At 33.1% G+C, this 14,013-nt stretch overlaps 1 protein-coding gene across 5 annotated transcripts in view; it reads left to right on the forward strand.

Annotated features, from left to right (window-relative positions):
- Nucleotides 1–14,013, forward strand: part of Camta (Calmodulin-binding transcription activator) — a 182,078-nt gene that overhangs the window by 128,374 nt on the left and 39,691 nt on the right. For all 5 annotated transcript variants that reach the window (XM_053754066.1, XM_053754064.1, XM_053754067.1 and 2 more), the window contains exon 5: nt 6,825–6,960. In XM_053754066.1, coding sequence (XP_053610041.1) covers nt 6,825–6,960 — 136 coding nt within the window. The remainder of the gene's footprint in view (nt 1–6,824; nt 6,961–14,013) is intronic.

Below are 14,013 nucleotides of genomic sequence, written 5' to 3' on the forward strand. Positions count from 1 at the left end.
TATATGAGTCAGATTGGTATACAAGCTCATATGGCACGAGTAGGATACGAACCTGAGACCTTTCGATCCAGAGTCTTAACCATAACATCACCATCGCTTCGGTAGGGTGTAAATTGGGATCAATTGCTATCTAGTGGCATGTTTGCAAGCTTGCTCAAAAGTATAAAAAAAGTTAAAGAAAGAAATTGCATTTTCAAGTTCCGTTACAAATCAAATGACAGCGAAACTAGCAACAAAGAAAAACTAATTTTTCGCCTACCTTCGAAGGGATCGCATGCCGTGTGATTGCAATTAAAGCATTGCACTGCATTCGGTGTCAGGCGTAGCGACTTGTACAGTCAACTGCACATCGATCTAGTCTTAAGACATTGCAGATACACCGTTACCACCTTGGAGAATGCAGGGTGTAACTTGCGGCTATGAACATTTGGGCAACAAAATATTTCAATTACACAATGGAAAATTTAAAGCAAATTTAAAGCGGTATTAAAGATTTTTGAAAATTTAAAATGTAGAAAATTTCTAAGATTGAAGTTGATCAAAAATTTTTATTTATGCATTATTATATAAAATGAGAAAAAAAAACCAACAAATAAAAGTACAAATATTATTGAAGACAAATAAACTGTCTCATTTAGTATGAAATAGTGAGTACTTGATGTTATTTATCTTGATAAAATAAACATTCCATCAGATAAGCCGTATGCTTGTCGCTACTACTAGAAGTACTCTTTATATACAACTAGCGGCGTCTAAAAATATCCCAAAAAACACATGGGGTACTTTTATCCCTGCGGGTGCTATTATAATATTCTACGATGTACCAAATTTAAAAACAATACGTCCAGTCGATTTTACGTGAAAGAGTAACAAACATGCACACATACATCTTCACAAACTTAAGCATTTCTAATATTAGTAAGATTAGTAGTATATAAGGAACTAGCCGCTCGCCCCGGATTCTCTCGGGTAAGACCATAATAAAAATTAGACTCCTGAAGGTTTCGCTAGTATCTCTGTGCCGAATCAAAATCGGCCCAGTAGCCGATTAAAAAAAAATGATTTAAAAAATTACTGAGTTTTTGAGTTTATTCATTACAAACAAAAAATACAAATCTTTTCTCTTTATAATAATACGAGTAGTATGGGTATATATTGAGATGATATTTTTTATCAAAATAAACGTTAAACTTGAAAATGTAGTCAACTGTATCAAGAAGCATTTGGTGTCAGGCGAAGCGAGTAGCACTGTTTGGGAACATTCGTGTGGTGCAAGCCACTGATTCGAAGGTTACACGTCACTCAAACCTCATAATTTGATGGCTGAGTCGAAAATAAAGTGTCGGCAATTCCCCAATTCCCCATATTTACGATTGCCTATTTTTCAAAAATGGAACAATTGTCATTTTTTTCCCCCATTATATACGTAACATGACTCTTGTGGATTATGGTCTTCGGTGAACATGATATATAATATTGGAATTTGTCTACCTACTTGCAATTTTGTCCTGTATTGGGATCTGTTCTTACAATTTGCTGTGCCATATTCTTGTATGCTCAAACAGTTCACAGATTTTCTTAAAACTGAACTATGTGCGCTATTAAATTGTATTATATTAATTATATTGTAGACCTTTTCAATAGATTAGCCATAAGAAACTCACACAGACGTCATTAGCACTCGTGTTATGACGTCAGGCATAATAAAAAATACGATAACAAGAAATGAAAGTACCTATCTTTTTTGAAAATAATTACGATATGAAAGGAAATTTTGACGGAAGGTAAAAATCAGATGTAAAAATAATTGATATATTTATATGAATTATAACAAAAACATTACAAGAGTCTAAGTACGGAAACATGTTCTTCCATTTCCAGTCAAGATAGAAGCATATTATATTAGCTCAAAGCCCCACTATTGGGCCACACGTCAAACATCTGCCTCACTGTTCGTGTGTTGCCAACATAACTCTTATTCGATTGAGATATTTATTTGCTATTTAACAACTGCTCTTTATTGCAGCGCATGCCAGTAATTTTGACGTTTTTCGACGATAAATCCGGAATGTGGGGAAATTGCCTGCTGATTTATCGATAAGCCTATCAACGATATTGGGAATGCACATCGGTGCTAACTTTTGTTTTTGTAGGCCATAATTAATCGATTGGGAAATCGGCGCGCTATTTTCTGCATTTTTCGTAGTTAAAAATACTAATCCGAGTTTATTGTTCGGACATTTCATTTTTCCGAATTCAAAAAATAAGATTTTACAGAAGTGTCTCATAAATAGCACTTAAATAGATTAATATATAGCCAAATTATACGGATTGACTTAGCCTCAAAGTATGTTCGAGACCTATTATGGGATACTAATTCAACTATTCTATATATGATACATAATTATATGTTATTGATAAACATCCAATCAGAAAAATATCAATTTCCATCGTGACATAACCGGAGACAGAAACCAAGACCACGTGACTAGCGGACAGGCATGTTAACCATTAAGCCACTGAGGTCGAAAAAAGTTATTTGAAATTAATGCAAAACATAAATAAGGTATCATAAAACAAAACGTTTTCTGAAAAAATATATATAATATACATATAATAGGTACAATGTAATAATTTCTGGTGTTGAAACGCTTATCATAAAACAAGCCCGTAACTAATCTGTGTTGACTTTAAAATCCGGAATTCTTGAAATATGTACGCATGCGCATAGTCCTACTATTTAGTCGCAATAAACAAGGCTCGTTGGGAGCCGAAAAACCCCGAAAAATGCCGAGCATATTTTAATTAAGGCCGGAAAGGACAATAAAAATAATTTACGTCGAGCGCAGTGGACATTACCGACTCGCCTTTTTAATCTGTACGGACAAATGGCGGCTCGTGTCGTGTCCTTTGGATAGGAAGTGAACCGCGGCCGATTTGTCAAGTTGATTCTAGGAATTGTTATAGAAATAAAGTGTTATTTTAATGCTAAGTCACTGTTTAATTAGATCCATACGCCTTGAATTCTAATTCAAATCATTTATTTTGAAATTAGACCTTCACAGGCACTTTTTCTCGTCAATTTTTATATTTATTTAGTTATTTCTCACAAGCTACAAACTACTGGCATGATAAAGATGAAACAGCGCCAGCAGGTGACAATGAAGTCAGGGTAGTCACAAAATATGAAATACATGAAAAATATTCAATATATTATTTTAAATTGCCGTAAAAATTTAACAACTGTAACAGTGCCTTAATTATGACGTAAATTAATTATAGATTTATAAGAATACTGCGTCATATTAGGACTAAAAATTTTGAGTGTCCGACCCGTCACCAAGTATTACTAAGGTACTAAAAAGAAGCGGTTGCCGCAGCCGAGAAGAATAATAAGACCAGATGGTCTTAATTAAAATAAATATATAAGATATATATTTATTTGTTTATTTTAATGTGAAGAAAGAATTGGGTTTAAAACTCTAATTCGAAAAGCCAATTTTGACGGAGAAACGTAATAAAAACGGGCATTTTCGAATGTTAACTTAAATATTCATTGCTTACACTTTAAATATTTCACAAATACACATAAAAATCACATATACGTGGCCTGTTTTACGAACAAAGCGGGATGAAGCAAAAGTTCGAGTCGCGTTTAAAATGAACCCAAATTTGCTGTGTAAGGTTACCCCTTTGATACAAAGTCTCGGTCAATTGCAGAGATATATGTACCAGATTTTGTATAAATAATCGAGGTATACCGTCGAATATCTCTTAAATCGTTTCAAGTTTTTCATATGCTCTTCGAGTTTTAATGAATTATGTATTCTTCATGAAGTAATAATGCTTAGATTATGCTTAGATTTATTTATTTGTATCATTATATACAATACAAGCATACTGTAAATAAGTTCCGCAAATATTATGGTTTGACTGCAGAATCAGGTTTAGTTTTACAAAAGGAGTGTTAATAAAACAAAATTAACAAAAGTTAATTAATTGAAATTAGTTGTTAAACATTATTAACGGACAAAGATAATAATGCTTAATCAAACACAATACTGAATTTTAAAGTAAATGTACTTAAATTATAAAGAAATAAGTTAAATTTAATTACTTTCAAAACTAATTATTCCATGGTTCACATTTTACATTCTGAGGTACGCAGCTGAAGAACTTAATACACAGAAAAAAGTACATTAAGCGAAAATTCAAATTCAAATTTCTTTCTTCAATTTAGGATGATATACATCACTTATTGACGTCAAAATAAAACGATAAATAAAACCATATTCAAACTCAATTCTAAAAATATAAAGCATTTTTAGAAACTCCACAAACAAATGTTAAGCGGCAAAGCTTAAACTCGTCACATTTAGACAAACACATTGCTGACATATACCATCATGGCTGACAAATTCTCTATTTGAATTAAAAAAAAAAAAAAACTAACACAAATCGCCAGATATATCTGTTCGATTCGTGATTTGTGACTTGACAATCCTAATGGATTGTTCTAACTTTTTTTATTATTTTTTTAAATCGCCATCTGCGTATGGTTGTGACGTCACGGGATATATTGGCAGTTACTATCGACGGGTTATTGCTTGAATAAATAAAAGTGCATCAGTGAATTACGATGGGAGCCTTTGTTTTAAAGGTGAAATGGGGTTTGAATATAGAACAGCGTTTTGTTTTATACGAGAGGAGAAACTTGTCTGTTAAAATGAGAATAATTATTTTAAACTAGACATTCGCATTCAAAGTTCGAATGTACAGTCGAACGCACATCAAACTATCCAAATTCATTGCAAAACCGATGCTAGTACTGCTTCCTATAGGTCTATTTACAAGGTGATGAGCGTTTGATTGTACATATGTTTCAATTATGTGGAATATATTCTAATTCCGATTTCTTTATTATAAGTTAAAAAAATATCACTTAAATTGAAGGTTGACGCCCGCCAAGGGCACATCAAACATTGTTAAGCCATTTATTTTAGCAAGCGAATTTCGATGAACTTTGTTCAACAAAGTTTAGATTAAATAAAAAAAACGTAAAGTGTTCTTTATCCTAAAAAAAAAACAAACAGCGAATCTCCTAGTCACAGCTAACTTAAGATTTTAATATTTAAACAGTAGGTGTTACAACTTCATACATTCGAACCTTGAAATCTATATAATGAGATAACTTTACGGCCGGTTTCGAAGCATGAATCGTGATCATTTGAATTATTATAGACACGGTCCGGAAACGGATTTATAGAGCCGTAAACCGGTCCGGTTTACGAGCGAATTATCGTATCTGCTGTAAATAACCGTGCAAAAGTCCAGAAATTGAGAAATGGAATTTGTAAAGAGGAAGGCGACAGAATTGTAGGCTTCTTTATTCTAAATAATATTATAATATTATAAATGCGAAAGTAAGTTTGTTTGTTTGTTACCTCTTCACGCATTATCTACTCGACCAATATTCTTGAAATTTCACATATTTACAATTAAACGTGTGGAGAAGAATAATATTAGGACAAATCACACAGATTGAGCTAGCCCCAAAGTAAGTTCGAGACTTGTGTTATGGGATACTAACTCAACGATACTATATTTTATAACAAATACATATATAGATAAACATCCAAGACCCGGGCCAATCAGGAAAAGATCATTTTCCATCATGACCCGACCGGGGATCGAACCCGGGACCTCTCGGTTCAGAGACAAGCACTTTACCACTGCGCCACCGATTGAATGATGAATACTTGATGAGACACAGATCATATGAAATTTTTGATAAATTATTTAAAATGGTGTCATAAAATCTAGGACCAGGAACAAAAATGCAACGTTGTATATACTACTGTATCCACAAACAATGTGTGGGAAAGCTCTTTATTATTTGGTACAGTGAGTAACACAATAATGTAAAATTATTTAATTAAAACTTTAATTACAAGATAATATGTGCAAAATATCAACCAACAAATAGGTTTTTGTCTCTCCGACGACAATAAAAGCTTGTGGCAAAAATGACATGTTTGTAAAAAATATTTGTCACGGAAATAAATTATTTGTTATTGCTATATTAATAATAAATCATTGATTATAATATGATATTTTATTGGTACATATGTACCAATAAAATATCATATTATAATCAAGTCTGGCGGGAGAAGCCGCGTATACTGACGTCAAGCAAAAAGTTGACCAAGTGACCGCCCGGCCCACTGTGCGTGTGCGCACCAGCTAGTATCACGTTCTTCAGCGTGTAAATGTCACCGTAGAGCTCCTGGAGGTTCCTCACCACCTGCGGGATATTGTCACTATAAAGTGTGAAAAATCGAAGCAAGAAGAGGAAAAGGAAAGCCAAGAAGGGCATTCCTTGATGAAATAAAAGAGAAGGCAGAGCTCGTGTCGTATATTTCGAAGTATCTTACATTCGTTCGTTTCGTAGGTTATTTTTGTGACTGTCATTTTGCGATTTTGCAATGTAGAATACATGAAGTCAACTGTACCAATAAAATATCACTGAATATGTAAAATTCGGATGAAAAATTCACGACCAGACCTCAGCTATCATCTCTGACTCAGAAATAATAAAATAAGGTCATGTTTATTACCATTTTTATGTCATCGATTTGAGCTTTTACTAAGACCCATTCTTGTATTAAGTCAATTCTTAATATTATTAAAAAAAATAAAAATATATTGACATTTCATTCTATCCGTTTTTTATTAATAAACGAACACTTAGGAAAAACTAGAAAATATTTATCAGTTTTATAGTAGTGTTAATTATAAATTTTAATGCCATTTTTTTGTTTCAGTCCGAAAAGCGGCTCCATGCTCCTGTACAGCCGTAAGAAAGTCCGGTACCGACGGGACGGATACTGCTGGAAGAAGAGGAAAGACGGGAAGACCACCAGGGAAGACCATATGAAACTTAAAGTCCAGGGCACTGAGGTACAGTACCTAATAAATATTATCTTGTACTGATTGTCACATATATGGCACTGACCATGTGGGATATCAGGAACTGTACATCACAGACGGTTCTACTCGACGTCCTACTGCTATATGTTCTGATATATGGACTGACTGAAGATTGAATTCTGGACCTTAATAATCGCCTGGCACAATAACAACTAGGTCACAGAATCAAAGGCAAAGCATATATTCAGAAATTAAGACTTTTACAAGCACTTTTTCATGTAAAATTTGTAGAAATATGAACGCAGCTACAAACAACCATAAACATAAGTGTTGGAACGCATTCTTTGTCACTATTAAGAAAAAAATAGAATTACGCCATTTTATCGTTTTACAAAGATCTGTCTTTTATTTCTAGTTTAGATCGCATTTCCATCTTAATCTATCAGTTTTATTAAAATTTAAAATTATTTTGTGCTAGATGTTGCCCGAGGTTTCAAATCTGTGGTAATTTTGAGATAAAATATAGCCTGTAGCAATCTAGGATAATGTACTTTTGTAATGATGAAATAATTTTTGAAATTGGTTCGGTAGTTTCGGAGATTACCCGCCTCAAACATGCAAACTCACAAACGATTACCTCTTTATAATTATAGTATAGTTTTATCCATAAGAGCTATAAACTACAGAGGACATTATAACATAAAGGTAACGTAGATAAACGACAAAATATAATATATGCGATACCAATATTTCCAAATCTAAATCCGCGCCTCAAATTGAAAAAAAAAAACAAATAATTGCTACACAATCTAAGCCAATTGTAGACTTTCTCCAATCTCCAATTTCCTTTCCAATGCCACTCGGTGTTCTATGACAGCTTATGGTTTACATTGCACGCTTTCGAAAATGCTTCAGAAGCGAGTGCTTTCATCAAAGGCTTCAAGAGGTTTTCAAATAAATTGGAAAATCCATGATTTATTTAGTGCTGAAAGATTTTTTTTTTAAATGACCTTATATTGTGATGCATTGAAAAATAAGCGTTAATTTTATTATGATATCATAACTTGCGATCCGGCCAGGCTTTGTACGAGATTTATAAAGCTTCGGGAATAAATTGTCTGAAACGGTCAGCCAGTCAGTGAGTGAGTGAGTGACAAAATTAAGAAACTTTAACAAGTTACAATTCTTAAACAACTGGTTCAAATTGAATGAAATTTGAAATATATAGTGTTTATACAATACCTGCTTGGTTACTGAAAATTCAGGCTTCCTGTTTTATCAACAACGAAGTTATTGGGGTTTGAAATTGGCCTGAATTGCTTCGAGAAAAGGATGGTACGGCTGTGCCGCTTTTTTTACTCGACTTGCCGTGATAACCATAAACAATCAAATAAATTTATTTTACACCGATTATATACATTTGTTTTTACTTCATTTTTCAAACGAAAGTTACAGAAATTACTAGTGAGAATTGCTAAAAAATTTGCTTTTATAGAAACAGACTGACGCGGTGAGCGACTTTAGGTGGATTTTATTTATTACATAAGATCCACGAAACAGTTCTTGATGACATTTTTTTTTCACAATAAATGTTAACAGTTTGTATGATTGTTTCAATATAAGATAGGATTTTAATCGAAATTAATAAAAAAATAAATCTTTAAAGTAATCCAATAGTTTTATCAAGCAAAACTAATTGGATTTTTATAAAAAAAAGCATTCATTTCGATGAACCTGAACTAATTCAACTACCAACAAATATGCAATGCGTGCACAAAACCTAATTAGGTTTGCATTCACTTTGTAAAGTTTTAATATGAATTTTCTTTTGTTTGTATGTTATTTTGGTCGATACCATATTGGGTTTCAGATAACCACATTTAGCGTGTCTGGCTTTGTTTACATTTATTTTGTTAATTTAAGGATTCTTGTTATTTTAAGCTTAGTTCAGGAGTGCTTCTGGAATCGACACAATATATAAATAAATAAATATTTTAGGACAAATCACACAGATTGAGCTAGCCCCAACGTAAGTTCGAGACTTGTGTTATGGGATACTAACTCAACGATACTATATTTTATAACAAATACATATATAATACATATAGATAAACATCCAAGACCCGGGCCAATCAGAAAAAGATCATTTTCCATCATAACCCGACCGGGGATAAAACCCGGGACCTCTCGGTTCAGAGGCAAGAACTTTACCACTGCGCCACCGAGGTCGACAAAGTCATTCTCGATTGTTATATTACTGGCGTAAAGTTTGATTTTAGCTTTTAAACAATTCTACCCAGTTAGACTTCCCACCAGTTTTTCAACATATTAAAAATTGACAAATGTCAAAAGAACTAAGTATGCCATTGAGCTTTTTAAACTAAACATAAGTAAATTCACGCGTAAACTCAAACACCATTTAATTAAATGTTGAAAGCGGGTACAAAACCTGCTTTATCTCAACGCAACAAATCTTCGCGACAGTTGAACGTAATGTAACTGTTACAGCCTAATCTTGAAGAGTGAATTCGCCACGATTTCCAACTACACTATACACGTGGCAGGGCTTTTTGCCTAAACTTGTGACAGTGTTGCGTGTCTCGGTTGATGTATGGTTTTATGTATAAGAATTTAGAGATTTTACGACTGTGCAATGAAAATTGGTTGTATTTCCTAAGTTATTGATGGTTGAACAAACTTACCTAAGCTTGACTGTAATTATATGAGACGTTGCATCCGAAAATATCATGCCTGGTAGTCAAAGTAAAAACATTTATTGCAAAATCTGTGTTTGTACAATGGAGAGTGAATCTTCTTCACTTCTTAGTGAATTATTATATAATTCTAGAAGTATACATCTAGAAGATACATCGTCGTAGTATAATTTATTAGTCTGAATATGTTATTTTTATTTATTTTATGGGAAGACAAAAAACAATTAATATAACAATGTTAAAGGCATTTGAATCCAATTCAATTACATTTATTGAAAGTTTTAATTTATATTTACCAATTTCAACCTAAAAATGGACAGAAATATTAAATACATTATTTTCTTCTTAAATTAATATAAATACTTACAAATCATGCATATTTTTGTACTACTAAACCGAAGGGCAGAACTAAGTTTTATTAATAAAATAAAATATATTAATAAAATTAATAATACAGACATAAAATATATACTATGAGCACACAATCCTTCGAGATCCCGAACATAAGATTGTAAATAAAAGACATAATTATGTGTTTAAAATAACACATTCGTTAAATAAATTCTAACTTGATTTATCACTGAACCCATATAATTTGCAGGGCCAACTCACCCATGGTAATTACTACACGACCGGACGAAGGACATTTGCTTTTAATTAATGAATTCAATGTATTTATGTTTGTGAAGATTAATTACGTTTTTATGTTAAATCTGTAGGGTTTGCTTTTATTGTATTTACGGGAAGTCTTTAGGCTTCCAGGTTTCTCATATAATAAAAAAAAACTTCTCAACAGATATGTTCCTTCACCAGAAGTTTTTTTTAAAATAATAAGTGTTGATCTATAGACAGATTGGTGTACAAAGTCATATAGCACGAGTAAGATTCGAACCTGGGACGTTTCGATCAGAGGCTTGCGTGATAATCATTGGACACTTTTATTATTTGACTGAACACACGATTATTCAGTTCAGATAACTGAAACGGGCGAAAATTTTGACATGTTAGCGTTGAAGTCTGAAGTTAAAATAAGAATCGCGAAATTTTACCACTAAATATTTTTTTTACTCTACAATATTACAAAATAAAGTCATCTGCCCCTTCTGTCTGTCTGTTCGCGACAAACAAAAACTACTGCGCTCTTTTTCATGCGCTTTTCGCCTATAGACAGTGAGATTCCTGAGGAAGGTTTAAGTATATATAATTTATTATATTTTTATCCAAGCGAAGTATTAATATTTCGGAAAGCAAAACTTTGGAGTCTGTATCAGTAGTAGATCTACCTAATGAACGGGATGTCATGGGCGGCTTTGTTGTAGTAAAGTCGCATATGTGTCTCCGTCTACAACTTTAAGTTCCGAAACTTGCCTCCCACGAGTGAGGGTTACATATAGCAATAATAACTTCGGGTTAAATTCAAGGCCTGTTCTAATTGCTTTACCCCAACTGGCATATGTCCAGGTTAAGGCTTTGTTGTTATTTTTAAGGGTTATATAATATTCTACTTATGCTTCCAAGGTCTTTAGCTTAAACTGTTCATTCATAGCGAGTGTGTTACTGCTAACACTGGTGTCAGATTTTATTAAACGCATCTGACATGACTATTTGCGACATTAGGATTCGAACCTGGGACCATTTGATTACAGGGACGGTCTCAACAAGGTACACAAAAGATTTGCCGGCTTTTGCTATATCGATTAAAACATTTATTTTAGAGTACTTTATTAATCCTTTCATTGTGTAAGCATTCGTTTGTGAAAATATACAACAATGTAGCACATTCGGGTGCCGAAATATTGGGAAAAATTGTTTTCCATAAGATAAAAAAACTTCGAAAACTATGGGATACGCCGCACGCACGCATTTTTAATGCCAGGATACGGTCGAAATGAAGCTCGGAACACTTCACACGTGAAGATTTATTAAAATATGGACTTCATACAGGTAAGATCTTCAGTCAAAATCAAGTTTATATCAGTTTATGACCACAGTTGACCAAATAATGCAGAACATAACCTAAAATGGTGTTATTATTTTCAGGAGAATCCTCTCAATCCTTCCTTTTTCCTTTAAACACGCACCACGATTGCGTAGAAGGTATTTTTGATCGTAAATCTGCAACCATACTGAGAATTGGCGTTTTTTGCCTCCATTGGCAATTTCAAATTCAAATTGGCGGTTTTGTGTACCTTAGTTGTACCAGTAGCGCCATCTTCGCCGAGCTTTGCGTAATATTAAAGTGACATTTGATTATCGTGTTTCATTATATGCATATAAAAATATTTTTACACATGCAAACTATCCTAATAAAGAATAGCTTCGTCTTAAACCTTAAAGTTAAATTTAAAAACGAGTGTTTCTGAAAACAAACCAACGCAACGATTCGCTCCAATTAGCGTGGCGCGGTTTAATTGGAATAAATTCAAATAAATTCATTTACTTATTCATCAATCTGTGTCGATACTGGCTGGTTTATCTGTTGTTTTTCTTTTTTCTTTGTTTCTTTTTTTGAGCGTCATCTGTTATTTAGCCTCGATATTGTGTTCGATATATTTATCCATACTAATATTATAAAGAGATATATGTATTTTTAAATGAAGTAGGGTATGAATAAACTCAAATACTACTAGAATTGATGAAATTAGGCACACAGATAGACGAAACCATCTGGAGTAACAGTTTTTAAATTATGATTTTAACCGATCGAAACCGGGGCGGGCCGATATCTATATTTTTAATTTCTTTTATCTAGATTTTATTATAAAGTCTCTTAGATTATTTCTTGCTCAATATTTTTAATATATTACAATAATTTTGCGTGCATAAAACTAAATGTAAAAATACGTCCTATTATACGAATATCTAGCATTAAATAAATACAGGTTAGTTATGATTACATTATATATAACAATACGAAAGCCTATTTACATAATGAATCATGTCTAATGTCTTGTAAATAAATATCAGAGAAATAATAAATATGATAAGCAAGTAAGTAACTGTGGTTACAATATTATTAATGGCATAAACTATATTTTTTCGCATGCGAAGTGCAAATGCATTCAGTGAAATAAATTGTTCGTTGCAACCCCGTTTTCGGCGTTTCGTGTTGCTCATTTAGATATAAGTTTTTGCTGTATCACTTTAAGTATGGTTTAAACTTTGGTTCATTAAGATTATTGTTTATTTTCAAGGATATTGGTGTGCTTCGTTATGAGTATTATCGTGTGACTGAAATTCCCTTTTAAACCTAATCCTAACTAATATTATAAATGCGAAGGTATGTTTATTTTGCATACGTTTAGTTCGATGTGTGGGAAAGAACATAGAGTACCTTTCATCCCGGAAAAATAACTGTTCCCGTGGGAAAATCTACTGTCCTAAAATCGTCGCAAAATCTACTGGACAAATTGTTATGGTACTTGGTATACGAGTAGAACATAAACTGGAATAACACATAGGGTACTTTTTATCCCGAAATTCCGACGGGAGCGAAGCCCCGGGACGCAGCTAGTTATACTATTTATTGTACATACATTTTTTATAATACTGAGCGAGCAAGCAAAGAGACAGTCATGCGGCTCACTTGAAGTGGTCACCTTAGCATAATAAAAAGTTACCTATGTCACTCCAGAAGGTTTCGTCTGTCTCTTATCCAAATTTCATCAAAATCGGTCAAGTAGTTTTTGAGTTTATCCATTACAAACAAAAATACAAATCTTCTCTCTAAAAGACGGCCCTCGAACCTCTAGTATGCGGGGGGGGGGGGGGGGGGGGCAGTTTCTAAGTTTCACTTTGACATATTTTACTGGATTTTATACTTATTCTATAGACGATATATAAGTATAGATTTACTATCTTGTATACTATTTGTTAGATTAGTGAGTTTTTCTCAGAGTAATAACTAAGCCTATTTGCTAGGTGGTCTGGCGTTGAGCCAAAGCTAACTATTGTAACCAAGCAACGTTCGCCGGGACCACAATGTGCCCGGGTGATCTATGGGACTGTTACGAATAGGAAATGACCGGAAAGCTTTAATTATTTTGAAGAATTCTCCTATTTTGTCATTCGCGGCTGTTACGCCCAGAGACTCGACGTCAGCGTAGGAATAAAATAAATAAATCCAATTAAATAAAATGAGTTTGTTTTAAAAAAATGTGCACAGTATAAACATTGGCTCCCAAAATAGAGAACCCTGTGTCTTGGGAACTTGGAGCACCGCTACTGTAAAGGTTTTTTGAGGTTACAGTTATCATATTAGAACATAATTGACTAATAATACTATCAATTATTCAAGGTAGGATGGAAATCCGGTTGACTGGATGAGAACTCTTCATGGGATAAATTCGTCATTGCCTTTTAAGTTTTT

Source organism: Plodia interpunctella, chromosome 13, assembly GCF_027563975.2.
Source record: "Plodia interpunctella isolate USDA-ARS_2022_Savannah chromosome 13, ilPloInte3.2, whole genome shotgun sequence".
NCBI classification, from domain to species: Eukaryota; Metazoa; Arthropoda; class Insecta; order Lepidoptera; family Pyralidae; genus Plodia; species Plodia interpunctella.